Raw genomic sequence first — 16,186 nt, 5'->3', positions numbered from 1 at the left:
AATATAATGAAAGGATTGATGACTGGAAAGAAGGAATGGTGCGAAATAGGAAAACTGCAATTAAAAGTGTGCACAAAATATAGTTCACTAGGAATTTTTCTGCAGATAACACCAAAAATATCGGAACCATTTATGTGAATATTGGTTTTAAATTTCTAGTACTGGGTGTCAAAGATTGAGTAAAAACCACTTTGTAAAATTCTAATTTTGTTAAATTGTACCTAACCTAAAGTTAATAAGAAAGATCCGTTATAGCTATTCCCTATAAATTTATTTTATAAAAATATTTCTTCATCAGAAAATGCTCACTTTCCATCAATTTAAAGATATTCTAAGGCTTCTATTATATGAAAGGAGAGTGCTTCATTGGTGTTGGGATTTGATTGATTGCAATAAAATTTTATCTTGACGGACCCTTCTTAATAGGGCTGTGTAAAGTACGCAATTACATGGATTTAAAAGGCAAATTAAAGCTTAACAAACAACTTAACAAACTTGGGATTAAATATTCATAGAATACTTTTTATTTGTTAAGTTGATAGATTAAATATGCAGATCCATGATCTTCTGATGTCGGTAGGTAGCTACATATGTAGTTTTTCCTTAATGGCGGTTTTAGAAGCATAAAGGTACTACGAACATGGTTGACTAGCTGCGCCCCGCGGTTTCACTCCCGTAAGTCTGTATGACGTAGCAACATAGGGATAAAAAGTACCTATGTGTTATCCCAGTTGTCTAGCTATCTACGAACCAAATTTCACTCCAATCGGTACAGCAGTTTTTGCGTGAAAGAGTAACAAACATACACATACATCCATCCTCACAACCTTCGCATTTATAATTTTAGTAGAATGTGTACCTACTAATTGCACATGAATGTTTCTATGAATGCTTGCATGTTTGTCCTTAAATTTTGTTTTTCAAGTGGTGCGAGCTTTAGTAGAGAGTTCCCTTTCAATAAATAGCGGTAAAATCAGTATAAATTTTCATTGCAAGAACATTTACTGATAAATAAATCTACGATAATATATATTATTTACCGTTCCGTTAAATAAATAAACAAACAAATTAATCATGTACCAACTTGTCATATATAGGTAGTATATCAAATTGTATCAAGTTGAGTATACGATGAATTGAATTCTTTATAAAATTAATATAATATGTACAAATCTAAAAAAAAAACTTTAATGACCAAATCCTGTAAATTGTTTTACTTGCTTTTATGCATACTTTTTACACTCTTAGGGAAATTATTTAATCCTAACAACTTAGATCAAGATAACAAGATGAACACATGAAAATGTGGTATTAAGGTCACAGATCCTCGATATGAGTATGTAGCTTTAAATCCGCCCATTTAAAGAGTCGAAATTGAGTATGGAATAAGTTTCATACAAAAATACAGGTGAATCCAATAAAAGCATAGTTAGGTATTCGATAGATACCCTCTTATGTAAACATATAAAATCAGACCGCGAGGCGTAAACCTTGCGAAACCGATACAAAGGAGACTAATGATGAATAGTGCGCTTATTATCAGAACAAGAACATTGATTGCTCTCCCGATGCTGTAATAGAGACATATTGCATGACGGAAATGTTTCGTGACTTGCATTCTTGTTCAGTTATAGTTTATTAAACGTATCTTCAATCATTGAAGAAACAACGGACTGAAAGCTGCTTATAAAGCTTTATTTGTTGCAAATAAACAACCTTTTTGATTCGAAATAATATAATAAGTAAATGCAAAACACACAGAATAGTGCATTTTATATAATAAGTTAGTAGTAATTAATTAGTAATAGGTAACATACTAGATAGAACAAAACTCTTACTGATGTTTGATTCATACTTATTATCTGTTTTTACCGAATTACTTGATTATTTGTAGCCCAAATATTTGAATATGCATTCCTATATAAATAATTAATCATAGCACAATATTGGCCTAACTTTATTGATTAAAGATATTTATAATCAATCCAAGCATTATTATTTTAACTAAGTAGATAGGTACCTAACTCGCAGTCTCCATTTGAAATATTTGCATACATTCCAATTCCATTCTTTCAACAGATTTAAAGTTTCAGGAAACTACAAATGCATACCTGCGGAGCAAATCTCTCTCAAATGCTCTAAAATGAGATAATTTATCTCGCGTTGGAATTCACTAACAACATTTGTGTGAACTGTGAATAAAATTCCGCAAGGAAACTGTTACAGCTTCGTGCAAAAGTTAAGCGTTATGTTACGGCTGTAGTAAAATAAATGTTCCTCTGTGTTACCGTTACGGACTTGTTTGGTAACAACATGGAACTATTTGAAGTTATTTAATTCACTGTCACAATTTGCTTGTTACAAAACTTTGATGTCGCTTGTCTTTTGTAACGGGTATGGCAAAAGATCCATGTTAGATACAGTTGTTTCTTGATAGAGTGGTGTAACTGCCACGCTTTGTGCCATTTCTCATTCACCCAGCCCTAATTGAGAAGGTAGTATGGGATTCGAATTCGGTGTCACGCACTACACCTAATATTCATGACATAAAAAACGTTTTTTGTGAATTGACATTCATTTACTGATTCCATTTTACAAATTGTAATTTTTTGCCATATCTCAACTAGTAAAGATCTACAACTACATCAAACTTGTTTAACAAGCTAATTCTGTCTGTAAATTAAATAACTACTAATAGTTCTGTAGTTATGGCATGAAGAATAAGGTGATTAAATAAAGTGATTAACAATACTAACCACCGTAGATAATTGGTTGAAACTTCTGTCGTAGAAGTTATAAAATTCAATTGTAACAAGGGAAAATCAATAATAAAAATAAACCAAATTGTGCACGGACTGCGAAACTTTTTATAGTCTCTCTGTAAGTATGCTGGGTTTATTTAAATTCACCCCTTGGAAGAAAAAGGTTTCCTCTTGTAAATCGACTGAAGTTGTAATTGAATTTAACATTACAAGTGCTTCAATCGGCAATTCAGTAAAAAGTTGTTCTTATTTGTATAGTAGGTAGATATGTTTAGAAAAGTAGCCAAATATCAACCTGTTAAAAAAGCCTGTTCTCTTCTGTTTGTCTACAGATTAAATGTTTTTTTTTTATTTCAAGTAGGTCCCTAATTACAATGTGTCATATCATATGTCATATCAACTATCATTCTATACCAAGTTATTTTACACTCCAAATTCAATTTGCTTCGAAACTATATTCAACTCTGTTATTAAATTTTTCTTTCAATCACCTTTGTCCATAACCCGATTGTAAGCGATACGTCCTCAAAGAGATTCTCGAAAACAATGTATGTACACGTCGGTTTTCTGTAATTTAATATCAGAGCCATCTAGTGAATACCCTATGGACGAAACGCGTTGAAACACACGGCAATTACAACAAGCAATTTTGAATGGAGTTGCCATTTTTATTTTGTGATTTAATCTGTTTTTAATCCTTTAAAACCATGCCAATGGAGGGTTTGACTCATAACAATTATATTACATATAAATAATCTAATCAGAAAAACTTTCACTTTTAAGCGTTCTGTTCAGTTCAGAGTATCACTCGCGACTACAATATGCGGAATTTCCAGTGTCGATATGCCCTTTTTTGGCAAAATAAAGTTGCTTTCAGCTGTTTATTTAATTTTTTTATATTATACCGGGACAACGGAGCTGATAAGTCACCTGATGGTAAGCCACTACTGTCGACCATGAACATTCCACCAGGCAATATTATCTCTGCCTATTTTGCCAGCTTATGAAGAAGGATAAAGAGGTTTGATGACGAGACTAGAAGGGTAAGGAAAAAAATACACACATGTACTATTCAAATAAAAATTAAATTTCAAAAACCCGCCCAGAATCATTTGAATCATGACGAAAGGCTCAATAATTTTTTAGGTTACTTAGAGCGCGTTATACTATCATATAGGGCCTCAATAAAAAAATAAATTTTCAATCATACGATAAAACAAGGTAAATGAAAAACAGCATTCACAGGAATAATTTATTTACGTATTGTAAAATCATACATAGGGTAATACATTAAATACTATGGATAATAATTAATTTCTCTATTAGGGCAGCAAACAGTCCGTTTTACTCTTTCAATATACGGCAATGCGTGTCATAGTGCGCGTAAATCTAAGACATTTTACGTAATAAATGTGCTTGTTACGCACACATACAATCTCGCATATACATGTACAAATATTCAAACAACTACATAAATTCTGAACCATAATAATTATTAAGTTGTCTTGATATTTATGTAATAATCGCGTATTAATGTCAACATAAATGAAGAAACAAAAACACTTATTGTAAATATATAATCTGTACCAATTAATTAAATAGAATACAGATACAATCTCTATTAAACTTCCTACATAATATTTAGTGAGGAAATTTACACACACCAATAATTATAGTTCTCAAATTATTGCTCTGTTGAGATATAATAAATTATAAAAATACATAAATGCTACGTGTATGTTATAAAACCCTCAAAATGCATAAACGAGTTTAATTTTAGTTTGACAAGCAAAAGTGAGGTTATAAATGACAAATTTCTCGATTAACAAAAATTATACTGACATACATAATATAAAAAAAACTTTTTCACTTCTTAATGCTTGCCTATAAATGAAAACCAAAATACATTAAAATCATTTTATATTATTTTTTTCATAATTTTACAAATACCAAGACTTACTTAAAGCTAAAAACTGGAAAGTAATAGAATAAAATATCATCCATATACAAAAACAACATTCCGTACATCAAATCACTGGAAATAAGAATTCACAGAATCCAAAATTAACTATATAAATTATTATAAGTACAAAAATTACATGTCAAGGACGAAAGTATTAGACCGACACTTTGAGCATGACATTCTAAAAACTAGATATTATGCACTGAATTATAATTCTATGGTTTCATACATTTAAATTTTTTTTTATAATCAAAAGTTTAAATACATAATTAAAAGTACCAAAAACAGTACGTCGGTTTTTTAAAAGCGTTTATTTACATAAACCTGCTTTGTAACCAGCATAATATAGTTAACGAATGACATGATATAATATTATGACTTTATTATTATATAGTATAACTGATATCTCAAAAAAGGTATATGTTCTTGTGATGTACCATGTTTGTTAGCTTTCCGATACAATTTTAGAAATGTTATTTCTTTCATTTCTTTCTTCAATTAATTGTTTCTTGTTATTATTGAAAAATGTTCAATTTCAAATGTAAGAAGACAAAGTATTTATGATCATGTCACTATCATGACAGATAATTGAATAACCAAGACACAAAGACGAACCAGCTGTATTAAAAATGATCATCTCTTGTATTATCACAATCGTTTGAAAACAATATTTGATTATAGAACAATGTTATCACTAAACTTTTCATTTTACTATATTCTACATTCACGAGGAACTCCAACTATTTTCATTAATTTGTGCGTAAGATACCTATCCAGTTGTTCTACGATAAATACAAAATTGAAACTAAAATTAATACACTCATAGTCATTCGTTATTTGATATTGTTCTAATGAAAGTTAGGCCACTACGCTAACTTATATAGAGTATAGACACATAATGATTATTAAATAAAGAACAAAATTAAATAAATTCATTTATCCGTTTTAAGCGTTAGATCAAAACAGATAAATAAAGAATAGCGAAATAAATATTGTTCCGACACCCATAATTACTAACAAGATACTTGACTATTTAAAAAAAAACGTGAATGATTATTTAATATGCTGATGTAAACGGTTAATATTCATTCGTAATTAAATGGCAACATTAAACGAACGAAATATGGAAGTTAAGTCTGAATCAAATAAATATATAAAATCTACATAAAATCAAGTTACATATCTACACATTTTGAATTTAAGAGTTTTTATATCAATGATTGAATCATATACTTTTTTACCTTACTATTTTACCTTATAGTCAAGTATCTTATTAAATTTTATTAATAATTTTTTATTAAAAATTGTTGTATCAACATAAGATACAGAACATAAATGAGCAAATAAAAAATAAATTAGGTAAATAAATCAACCTAGAATAATAAAATTTATGTGAAATTAGACTAGCGTTATATAGCACTAAGATTTGTAATTGCGCAGTTGTGTATAAAAATACTAAAAATCCTCCTCCTAAAAACTAAATCGATATAGTATTTTCGCGTGTTTGATTTCACGCAAGTATTATATTATTAAATTTGGAATTAAATACATTATAACGGATTTATTGAATATTATAATTAATCTAACCCCGAACACAGAAATACTGAACGACTCATAACGCAAAACGAGAGTAGAGCACTCTCGTTTTGCGTTATGAGTCGTTGAAAAACTGTTAAGACCTGATTCAGCAACTAATTAATTTATTACTCGATTGTCAACCCACATAAACTTCTGAATCTTTACTTTACTAATTTATATATATAATTCAATGGAGATCAATTCCGTCCTTGGCAAAAATCAATAACAGAACCGGAGAAATCTAAGAGAAATTATGAAAAAAGTCGTATCAGTTAGTCAGAACGTGTTTATCTGATTTTGTGTCGTTTAATATATAATCACATAGAACTATATTAAACAAATATTTTCTCGAACGAATGATCATTATGAGTCAAGCACTTTTGGATTATCTTGCGTTGATGAAACCTCATTAAAATCCGTTATAGTATTTAATTTCAAAAATAAATTGAAATTGTATTTGTTAACAAGTATCAAATTCGCATAGCATTTTTGTAAAAAGGATAAAAAATAAAATAATACTGGATTAAAATAAAGTCAGGAAATAAAAAAATATACTAAAATCATATACGACATTTTTTTTTATGATTTAGCTGTGTTTAATATTGCTGATGATTTTATAAAATATAATTATGCATCAGTAGTTATTAATATTAAAATTCATATTTTACGAATTAGCCCGCGAATTTAAAACATTTATTTTTAATTTATTTATTATTAGGTATATAAATCCTATCGGCCAAATCAACTATAATACTGATCTTTAATTTCGAATTGGATTATTTTTAAACAATTATTTTCTATCAATTATTGCATCAATCTTAACTTATTGGCAAATTTACATTTTAAAATCTATTCTACGTATTTAAGTAGCAATAGTACGTTTGCTATATGACTTTATTGTTTGATCGAATTATGAGTATCCTTAAACTTTAAAGATGTTTAAAGTTCTTTATATTAATTATTATTGAATATTCACTGCAACTAAGATTACTACACATTTATCATTTAATTGTTAAGCCTTGATACAATCACTTCAACCAATGAACGTTTGATAAAATATTGCTTTGGAATGTGTATTTTCAAATACAATTTCCTCCATCGAATAAATGTTTTGCTCGTACAAATTTCATGTGGCAATGATTAAAATGTGTAAAATGGACACAAAAAACTATAATAATGACTAAAACATACGTTGTTCATTAACCAATATATTAAACATAGACATTCTAACAGATGCCTGATTGTAATACTTGACGTAATTAGACATGTCTTAACTTATTCCGAGTGGATATTTACGCGATCGAATGATTAAGGTATACAAAACGCACATTTGCGTTAAAACCTCGATGTGTCAAACATTGATATAATGTTAGAATACCGTCAAACGGTGATTGTTAACCATGAGGATTCGAGAGACGAGTTCAAACCTCAATATGGTCGTCAGGCAACGGCGGGTTCTTGAGTTTCTTCGGGTTCAAAATGGATGGTTTCTGCGTGCGTGTGTGCCATACGTACACTTTGGTGCAGTTGTCTGCGAGCGGTTCGAGCTCATCCTTTGTTGTTACGTACTTCAAAATCTCGCTTTCCTGAAATGTTCAATACAACATTGAGTTAGATTGTGCGATTTAACCATAATGGGAATTGTACACTGGACGATATATATTTATATTATTAGGGACGCGTTCTTTAGCGTGGACTATGTGGATTTCAGAACATGTGCGCTCATAAATAAATTTCAAGGCATTTTAAAGGAAGAAGATTATGAAAGTTGTAGATAATAGATAATAATCCTGACTGAAGCCTTGTATCATCAATGTTGAGTGAAGGGGTAACGGATAATCGTTTTTACGACGTGCAATATCAACGCCTAAACCAACTAACCGCCATTAAGAGATAAAACAGGAATCTATTTTTGACAATTATTATTTTTGTTTATTACAGGCTTATTCCATCTCCAACTCTATCGAAAGATAACTTGATAGGATAAGATATTTTAGTCTTTGTAATTCGTAAACGCGTCCTTAAGTCTACATCTGTTCTATCCAAATGATTACTAGCGGTTCGTCCCGCATTCGCCTGTGGTACACTAAACAATACCTATATATCTTTAGCATTCAAGTATCACGTATGTACCAAACGGTGAAAGCCTTTATGAAAACCGGTCTAGCAGTTTCTGAGATTAGAGCTTTATAGTAATGAAAGAGTAGAGATTGGTTGATTGGCAATGTAATATTTTCTAGCATTAGTTAATATTTGATGAACGCTCGAGGGCTGTTTGAAAAAATTACACAATTCAGCATCAAAGTCTAGTCACCAAAGACGAAGTGTAGCTCATAAATTAATTGATTGCACTAAAAAACGGTGATAAGGCAGACACAGAAAATAACAACTAAATGAGGACAAAAAACGAACCAAGCGATAGCGCGTGCCATGAATTATAATTTTCGTTATATTGTACATGCATTGGCACAAATATTTCGAAGTACACTCGAGTAGAAATTCAAATTAGCATATGTATTTTCCACATTAACTAACATTAACTCGATGAAAGTTTGTCACGCATTACCTTTAATTAAACTCTTTTTGGCTTGTATATGTATTCATACACAAAACAAATAAATTCTAGGTCGTAATATTTAAGGTAGGCGGCGATAATTGAAAGTGGTAATAATTTATTGCGACTATTATTTTAGGTAATTAGTATATATTTAGTACTTTATTAACGTAATATGAGAAATTTTAAGCACTAATAATTGCTGAAATGATAGAATCAATGTAAAAAGGGACTTAATGGTTAAACATAGAAAGACAAATAAACGCAACTTATAAAAGTTTAAACCAGAAACAGCTGGTTAGTTGTAATCAATATAAACACAAAACGAATGTGTAAAAAAACGGAAACACACGTACAGATAAACAGTGAAAGTACTACCCATATTTGTTATCGTAATGACCTTAGGCCCGCATGGTATCGGTCAATCGCATACAAACGTCAAAATGCTTATATATTTTTAATGTTTGCTATAACGCCGTGATTTTGTTCCCATAAATTTTATTTCGAAGCTTTTTTTTTTTGTACGTAATCCAAATAGTTTTAATTAGAAATTGATTTAAAACTATTTGAAATCGGATGGTTGTATTGTACGGTCTATTGCTATGACCAGTTTATAAAACTACATAATAAATTACAATCAAACGAAATAATAATAATTTTTTTTACATATTTTTTTTTTTTAATATTAACTTATATTTAAAGACTATTCGTGTGAATTAATAATTGTTTCAAGTATAAGCCTCTCCGTCGTGTAATGGTAAACCAATTATATCTGACCAGTCATAGATTTTCTTCATTGCCACAACGCGTCGAGTCTTTCCATGATAGACACAGCGGGTCGTGAGCACGATTTTTTCTACCACCAATCTACATTCGCAGAGGTAGTGCCTTTAGTATAAGGAAAGGATTGACGACTTGAGTGAACGAATGGACTGACTGAAAGATGAGGAAAAGGAAACGGGCTTCGGCTCCACTACTCAACTCTCCCGAACGAAATACGGTAGAATACCGAATGAATATACTGAATAATGATTATTACATAATGAATTACGCCGGTTTTCTTTGAGGATTCGGTACTACAATTGTGCGAGCTGGCCCAATTCGTCCAAAACGTGCTCGACTACCACATTAGATTCAGGAATCCCACGATTTGAGCGTAACATATATTTAACATCAATATCATTTGTGTTCAGTTTATTTTAAAGTGACAAAAAAGCTATTATACTATATAGCTACATAATGCAATACAAAAGTAATTAAAACACATAGAAGAAAATATTTAATTGCGAGTCAATACAGTATTCACAATAAATCCTAGTTAATCGCAACCGGAAATAATACTACTATAAATAGCATTGGTTTATATTATCATAAAGCATGATAACACACCGACAGATTAAAAACTACAGCAATAGAAACATGGTATGTGGGAATCCTGCACGTTTCGGCACGAATTAGGCCAGCTCATCCTGAGGTAGACTCCACAGCCCCACAGAAGATTTTAAAAACAAAGATCTATGATATGATAATAAATATCTATGACTTTTACTTCACCTACTATATAAATAGATAAGAATAAAAAATACACTAATATATATTACATCAATTTTGTCTAGCACATTGAAACTTAGTAATGTAGGAAAAATAGTAAGTAAAGAGTTTATTACATTAGAACATTTTTCTTTGAATATAATATTGAGAATTACGTTAACGCAAAACCTACGTATTTCGCACTTGCCGGGCTTTTAAGATGGATGTTAATATATTCACACTGAATGAGCATATATTTCAAGTAAACCCACTTTCAGAATACCTTGACCGCATTACCTATACGAAAAAAATACGTAAACGTACATTTAGCTACGTAAAGCTATATTTTCTCTCGTAATATGAAATGATATATAGATAGCGGTATCGATATCAAAAGAATATAAATTGTTAACATAACATTTTAATTAATAGTCACATGTAAAATATTTTCTAGAAACTAATCAGATGCCATGCTAAGTGTAGATGCTAGTTAAATTATTATCAATATTGATACACGATTCATGTAATGTATTGATATCAATTTATATAATTTACTACATTAAATAACGTTTTCAGCAGTGTTTCTTCCCATTTCAATCATTAAATCCTTTTTAAATAATTAAAATACAGAGCGATAAGAGCGCGATTTGGTCATGTTCTCACTTTGTGTTTTTCTATGTTTTTATGTAAATTTTGAGTGCAATAAAGTATTATCTGTCTATTTATCTAAAATAAACCTATAAACTAAACAGTCTTTACCAAATAAAAAAAAAAAACAAGTTACTCATAATTACTTTCGTAACAAACAGCAAGAATTGAGAACTGTCCGTTAATTTGGGACAAAAACACCAACCTGAAATCCGGACTGGACTTTCCTAGAGAACTTCGCTTCCGGGTGGTCCAGGAACAGTGTCGCGTTGATAGCGAATCCAGCCATATCAATGGGAAAGGGTCTGAACGGTTTCCACACTGCGTTGTAACCAGAGACCTTTCCGTTGGTGACTAGAGGCATTTCCACCCTCATCCCTCCCACTATACCCACCGGCCACACGCCAACTTTCTTTATTTTTCGCATCTGTAATTGTATAGTTTCACATAACATTACTGTAGTCATTTCAGTATTTGAAATGGATGTATAATATTATGCATTGCACTCATATTGTATTGGCATAACTATTTTTAAAAAATTAAAACGCCATCAAATTTTAAGAACTAAAACAAATTTAAATGGAACCACATGACACATCAGCAATAAAATAAAAAAAAACATCAAATCAGTTCGCCCAGTCGATAGATGTTCTTTCCTTTGTTAGGTCAGATAAAGCCTAAAACACGACACGACACTGACGAAACAAAGAAAAAAAACTCGAACTTTTAACCTTTTTTTTTTAAACCTGTTAAAAGGCCTAAATACTATTCTAAAGTACATACTATTTCATAATTCTATACTATTTTCATAAGGCACTATTCTCAACTATTCTCGGAATATAAGCTATATGTTACATTCGTTTTTATCTCAGGACAATCCGGTCGGCGTTGGAACGAACTAGTTATACAAAATTACAAAGTTTATTGGTTTTTATTCTATTGTTTATAATGGGAATTGATAAAGAATGCACTGAAATCATTGCAGTGTTATTGTATCCACAATGAGTAACATAAACATACAATAAACATTATTGTTTAAATGCTTTATGTATGAGAAATTAACATACCTTCTGCTGAAAATATAAACAATATTTGATGACTATGAAAGCATATATGCATCATATAAAAAAAAACAAATGAGTACAATTGAAAGCAATTCACATCAATAAATGAAAGTCAGCCATATTTTGTATAGAGTTGCAGACATATTACAGACAGAAGAGGTATCTAATACTAAAAATACAAAAGTTATTCGGTCTATCTCTTCATCACGCCTACACCACTGAACCGATTTCAATTAAACTTGGTACAGAGATAGATTGGGATTCGAGAAGGGATATAGGAAAGATTCTAAGAGAGATTCTAATCCGGAAATCCACAGAGGGAACAAGAACCCACACATTTATATCTTGTCTTCTCTTGCTCAGTCAATATCAATGAATAGTCTACATGAACGCAAAAACCAATTTTGAAATATCTTAAGAGACATTTTAGCAAATATTTACATTTTACTAAAATGATTTGATTATAAAATGTGAAATCAAATTAATAAAAAAAATCGTCACCCACAAAACGCTTGAAAAACCTTGAAAAGATATCTATTGTCGTCATCCACAAATCAAATTTATAATTAGGAAATATAAAAGAAAGAGAAGAATAGATACAAATTTCATTTAAACTTACCTCTTCAAAAACTTTAAGAGCATAGGTATTATCATCATCCATAAAATACACAACACCTTTCTTATCTTCAGATTTACGTAAATGGTCTCTAATCCAATTCAGGGCCACATTTCGCTGCTCCACACCGCTGGCCTGATGGAATCAATGGAAATATTACCGTATTTATGTGTTATTCTTTTCTTACGATTATAGATATATTTTAGCATTTTTGTACAATATCATTTAAAGTAACACAGTTTAACTTCTTGCTTCATATGTCTAAAATGGTATGTTATAATGTTTTTTTGCATAAAAGTATAATGTTCACCAAGTCAAGATGCAATATTATTTTGAAATAATTTCTTTAATTAAAAAAATGTTTTCATTTAAGACAACTTTGCATTCTGGTTATTTACATGATGATATAGTTATCTAATCAAGTTATTTATATGTAAATTCAATGAAGTAACCTTGAAATATTGTAGCTATTTGATTAGAAATTAAGTTTTCTTTTTTTTATTAAGTAATTCATTACTTTTTAATAATAATTCCATCATAATATTACAAGATCCATATTTTATTAGGTTTTTAAAGAAGTACTGAAAGAATATATACAACAAAAACAGAACTAAAGCAAAATCTTCACTAGCTTACTGCTTAATCTTAGTGCAAGGCTAATAGTGTTCAGTTCCCTAGTAATTATTGTTATTTCAAACACACTTTCAACAAAATCAAATACAACATGACAAATTTATGAGATTTTTTTGTATTATCAGCAAAATTATTTCATATAATTATTGTGTTAGAACTCATTTAAATGGTAATGCCACACAAGGAGACCGCATTTACATCCGAATTATCAAAGTGGATGAAGCAATTATATCAAATGTAATTTGCCTATGTGTTTAATTGTTTTGTGTGGTAAAAAAATTTGATATAAAGAAATTTGTATATTTAGTATATGTACACTAAATATACAAATTTCTTTCTTTAGCCCCATGTGGCAGATCATTTTAGCCATTACATAATAACAAATATTAACACATAGCAGTACAAACTCGCATAAATCAAAAATGAACCACATACACAGTACCAAGATGTGTAGTATGCATCTGTTTTAAACACACATATATTGATATCCATCACCTGAAATATTGCAAATAATGGAAGTAAAATCTACATGTCTATGCCACTTCTAGTCTAGGAGATATCTATTATGAATTATATGAAAATATGAAAAGCAAAATTTTCTACTGAATGAAATCATAAGTTATGACAGGCACATATGGTCTGGGCTCATTACCATTTTATAACAAATGCTCTAGTTTAATCAAGAATTTATACAAAAAGGTGATCAGTCCTTTATCAAAGAACCTGATAAGAGTGGTAATATAAGAAGTACAAGTTCATAGACATACATTTTGTTATATTGAATTGAAGGTGCATAAGATACTTACGGTTGAATGCTTGGACTTTTGAGTTTTTACATTGAGATGTGTATATTTGAGTGTGGATTCCTTTAGAAGATTTTCAACTAGCTTTGTTTTGGTCTCAGAGTCCTCAATAACAATCCAATGGAAGTTTCTCACTAGCATTAAAGTTTGTGATAATCTAAAAAAATAATCAATTTATTGAAATATGTGCAAGTTATTATTTTATAAACTATAATATGTATTCCTAATACTATATGTAAACCAACAACTCTAATAACATAGTTTGAATAATATAATAAGTCAGTACTGAAAAGGATTTCTATTAGTCGGGAGCGAGTGTACAAACCTGAAGATAAAAGATGGAAATATTTTTTAATTGTATGACAGTTCACTTTGTCTCAAAAGAAGAAATGAATTATGTTAAATATTTTATTAACTCTAAGTGAAAGTATTGAAATAAAATCAATATATTTTTCTATGCATATAATACAGAAGGAATCCCATTTTAAAATTAAAAGATATGAACATAGGTGAATTAATTAATTTTGGATAACCAAGGTCCACTTCACTAAATAAAGATATATAATCGCCCATCTTAAAATATTTGTGAAAGAAATCTTAACATGTCTGTAAAGACAAATCAATTAGATTGCCAAATAACAAAACAAACAATTATTTAGCAAGAGCATTGAAACCAAGGGCAATATCATCATGAATTACCTTGTGAGATCAGCCTTTTGTGCCAGTCGAGCATAAGTTGGGGTGATACCGTAAATCGTCGGTAAATACGTATTCACTTCGGGTGTTATTTGACATTGAAAAGCCGGACGGCTATTGAAGAAAAATAAAGCTACAAAAACTAACATCCCGATTGCTAAATATTGCTTTTTGATATTAACAAAAGGCATTTTATTGTCACTGGATCCGTCCATGTACAGTTACAGCTACGCTTTGCGCGTCTGTAAAGCCACAGACTATTAATTGAATCACAGTATTAACTCATTATGAGTTATGTTGACCATATATTAAAGCCGGTTAATCAATATTCATACACTAATCACGATTATCGATACAACCAACTAGCCCAGAACGCAAAACTAGACTCTCGAATGAAAAATCATCTAAGAACGTAAACTATCCATGTTGTTTGAAGGGCAAATGACATTTGACAACTGGGCAATTTAACAATTTTGACGTTTGACGTCGTTTTAACAAACAACACAGGTTCCTAATGATTTTTTAATACATTGTTAGAAGAAATTGCTTTCGGAATTTCGGAATAATAATCATTGTAACCATAGGTACATCTATAAATTTAAACACGTTTTATTTACAATTTAAATTATATAATATATACATTTTTAAGGCTATAGAAGTGCCATCTGTGTATCGCTGACGAAAAATACCTAGAAAACTATACGATAATAGTTTTGATTACTCTCCATAGATGGCTAAAAATTTAACTATACTTTATAAAAATGTTTTGCCCGCCGCTTTGCCCGCATTATTGCTATGTACATACATTATATTAATACCTATTATATAAATAATACTAACTGACCCGGCATACGCTGTTCTGCGTTACTTTTATTATTTAAGTGTATGAAAAATAGATGTTGGTCTATTCTCAGACCTACCCGATATGCACAGAAATTTTCATGAGAATCGGTCTAACCGTTTCGGAAGAGTATGGTAACTAACATTGTGACACGGGATCTTTACATATATAGAGATATAGTTTAAATATTTAGTTAGGTTCATAAGAAAAAACACACTTAAGTTTTTCTAATTTTGTGGCAAAAATATAATATAATTATGGCGCTTATAATACCTTTTAAATGTCAATACTGTTAACTATTAAACTAAGTTATTTTTTATTATTAACCTGAAGATAAGTAACTGTTTGCCTACTGGGTAACTAGATCACTGTTTCTTTTACTTATTGCATTGCATTTGATTTATATTCGGTTATATTTTTATAAGTAATAATTGTTATTTTTAAGTACCACAATGAATACTTACTCACATTTACTTTATTTTATTCAAAACTAAATGA

General features: G+C 30.0%; 1 protein-coding gene across 1 annotated transcript; it reads right to left on the bottom strand.

Moving 5' to 3' along the window:
• Positions 1-4,000: 4,000 nt before the first annotated feature.
• LOC119832897 (galactosylgalactosylxylosylprotein 3-beta-glucuronosyltransferase I-like) lies at positions 4,001-15,288 on the bottom strand. Its single transcript, XM_038356715.1, has 5 exons — positions 14,851-15,288; positions 14,155-14,308; positions 12,719-12,850; positions 11,241-11,462; positions 4,001-7,889 (listed from the first exon to the last, which is right to left on the bottom strand). Exons 1-5 carry the CDS (start codon positions 15,060-15,062, stop codon positions 7,725-7,727), a joined length of 885 nt encoding a protein of 294 aa, XP_038212643.1. The 5' UTR covers positions 15,063-15,288; the 3' UTR covers positions 4,001-7,724.
• Positions 15,289-16,186: the final 898 nt, after the last annotated feature.

The sequence above is a fragment of the Zerene cesonia genome, chromosome 16, assembly GCF_012273895.1.
Source record: "Zerene cesonia ecotype Mississippi chromosome 16, Zerene_cesonia_1.1, whole genome shotgun sequence".
Taxonomy (NCBI): Eukaryota; Metazoa; Arthropoda; class Insecta; order Lepidoptera; family Pieridae; genus Zerene; species Zerene cesonia.
Note: the sequence above shows the minus strand (reverse complement) of the source record. Positions and strands in the feature narration are given on the sequence as shown.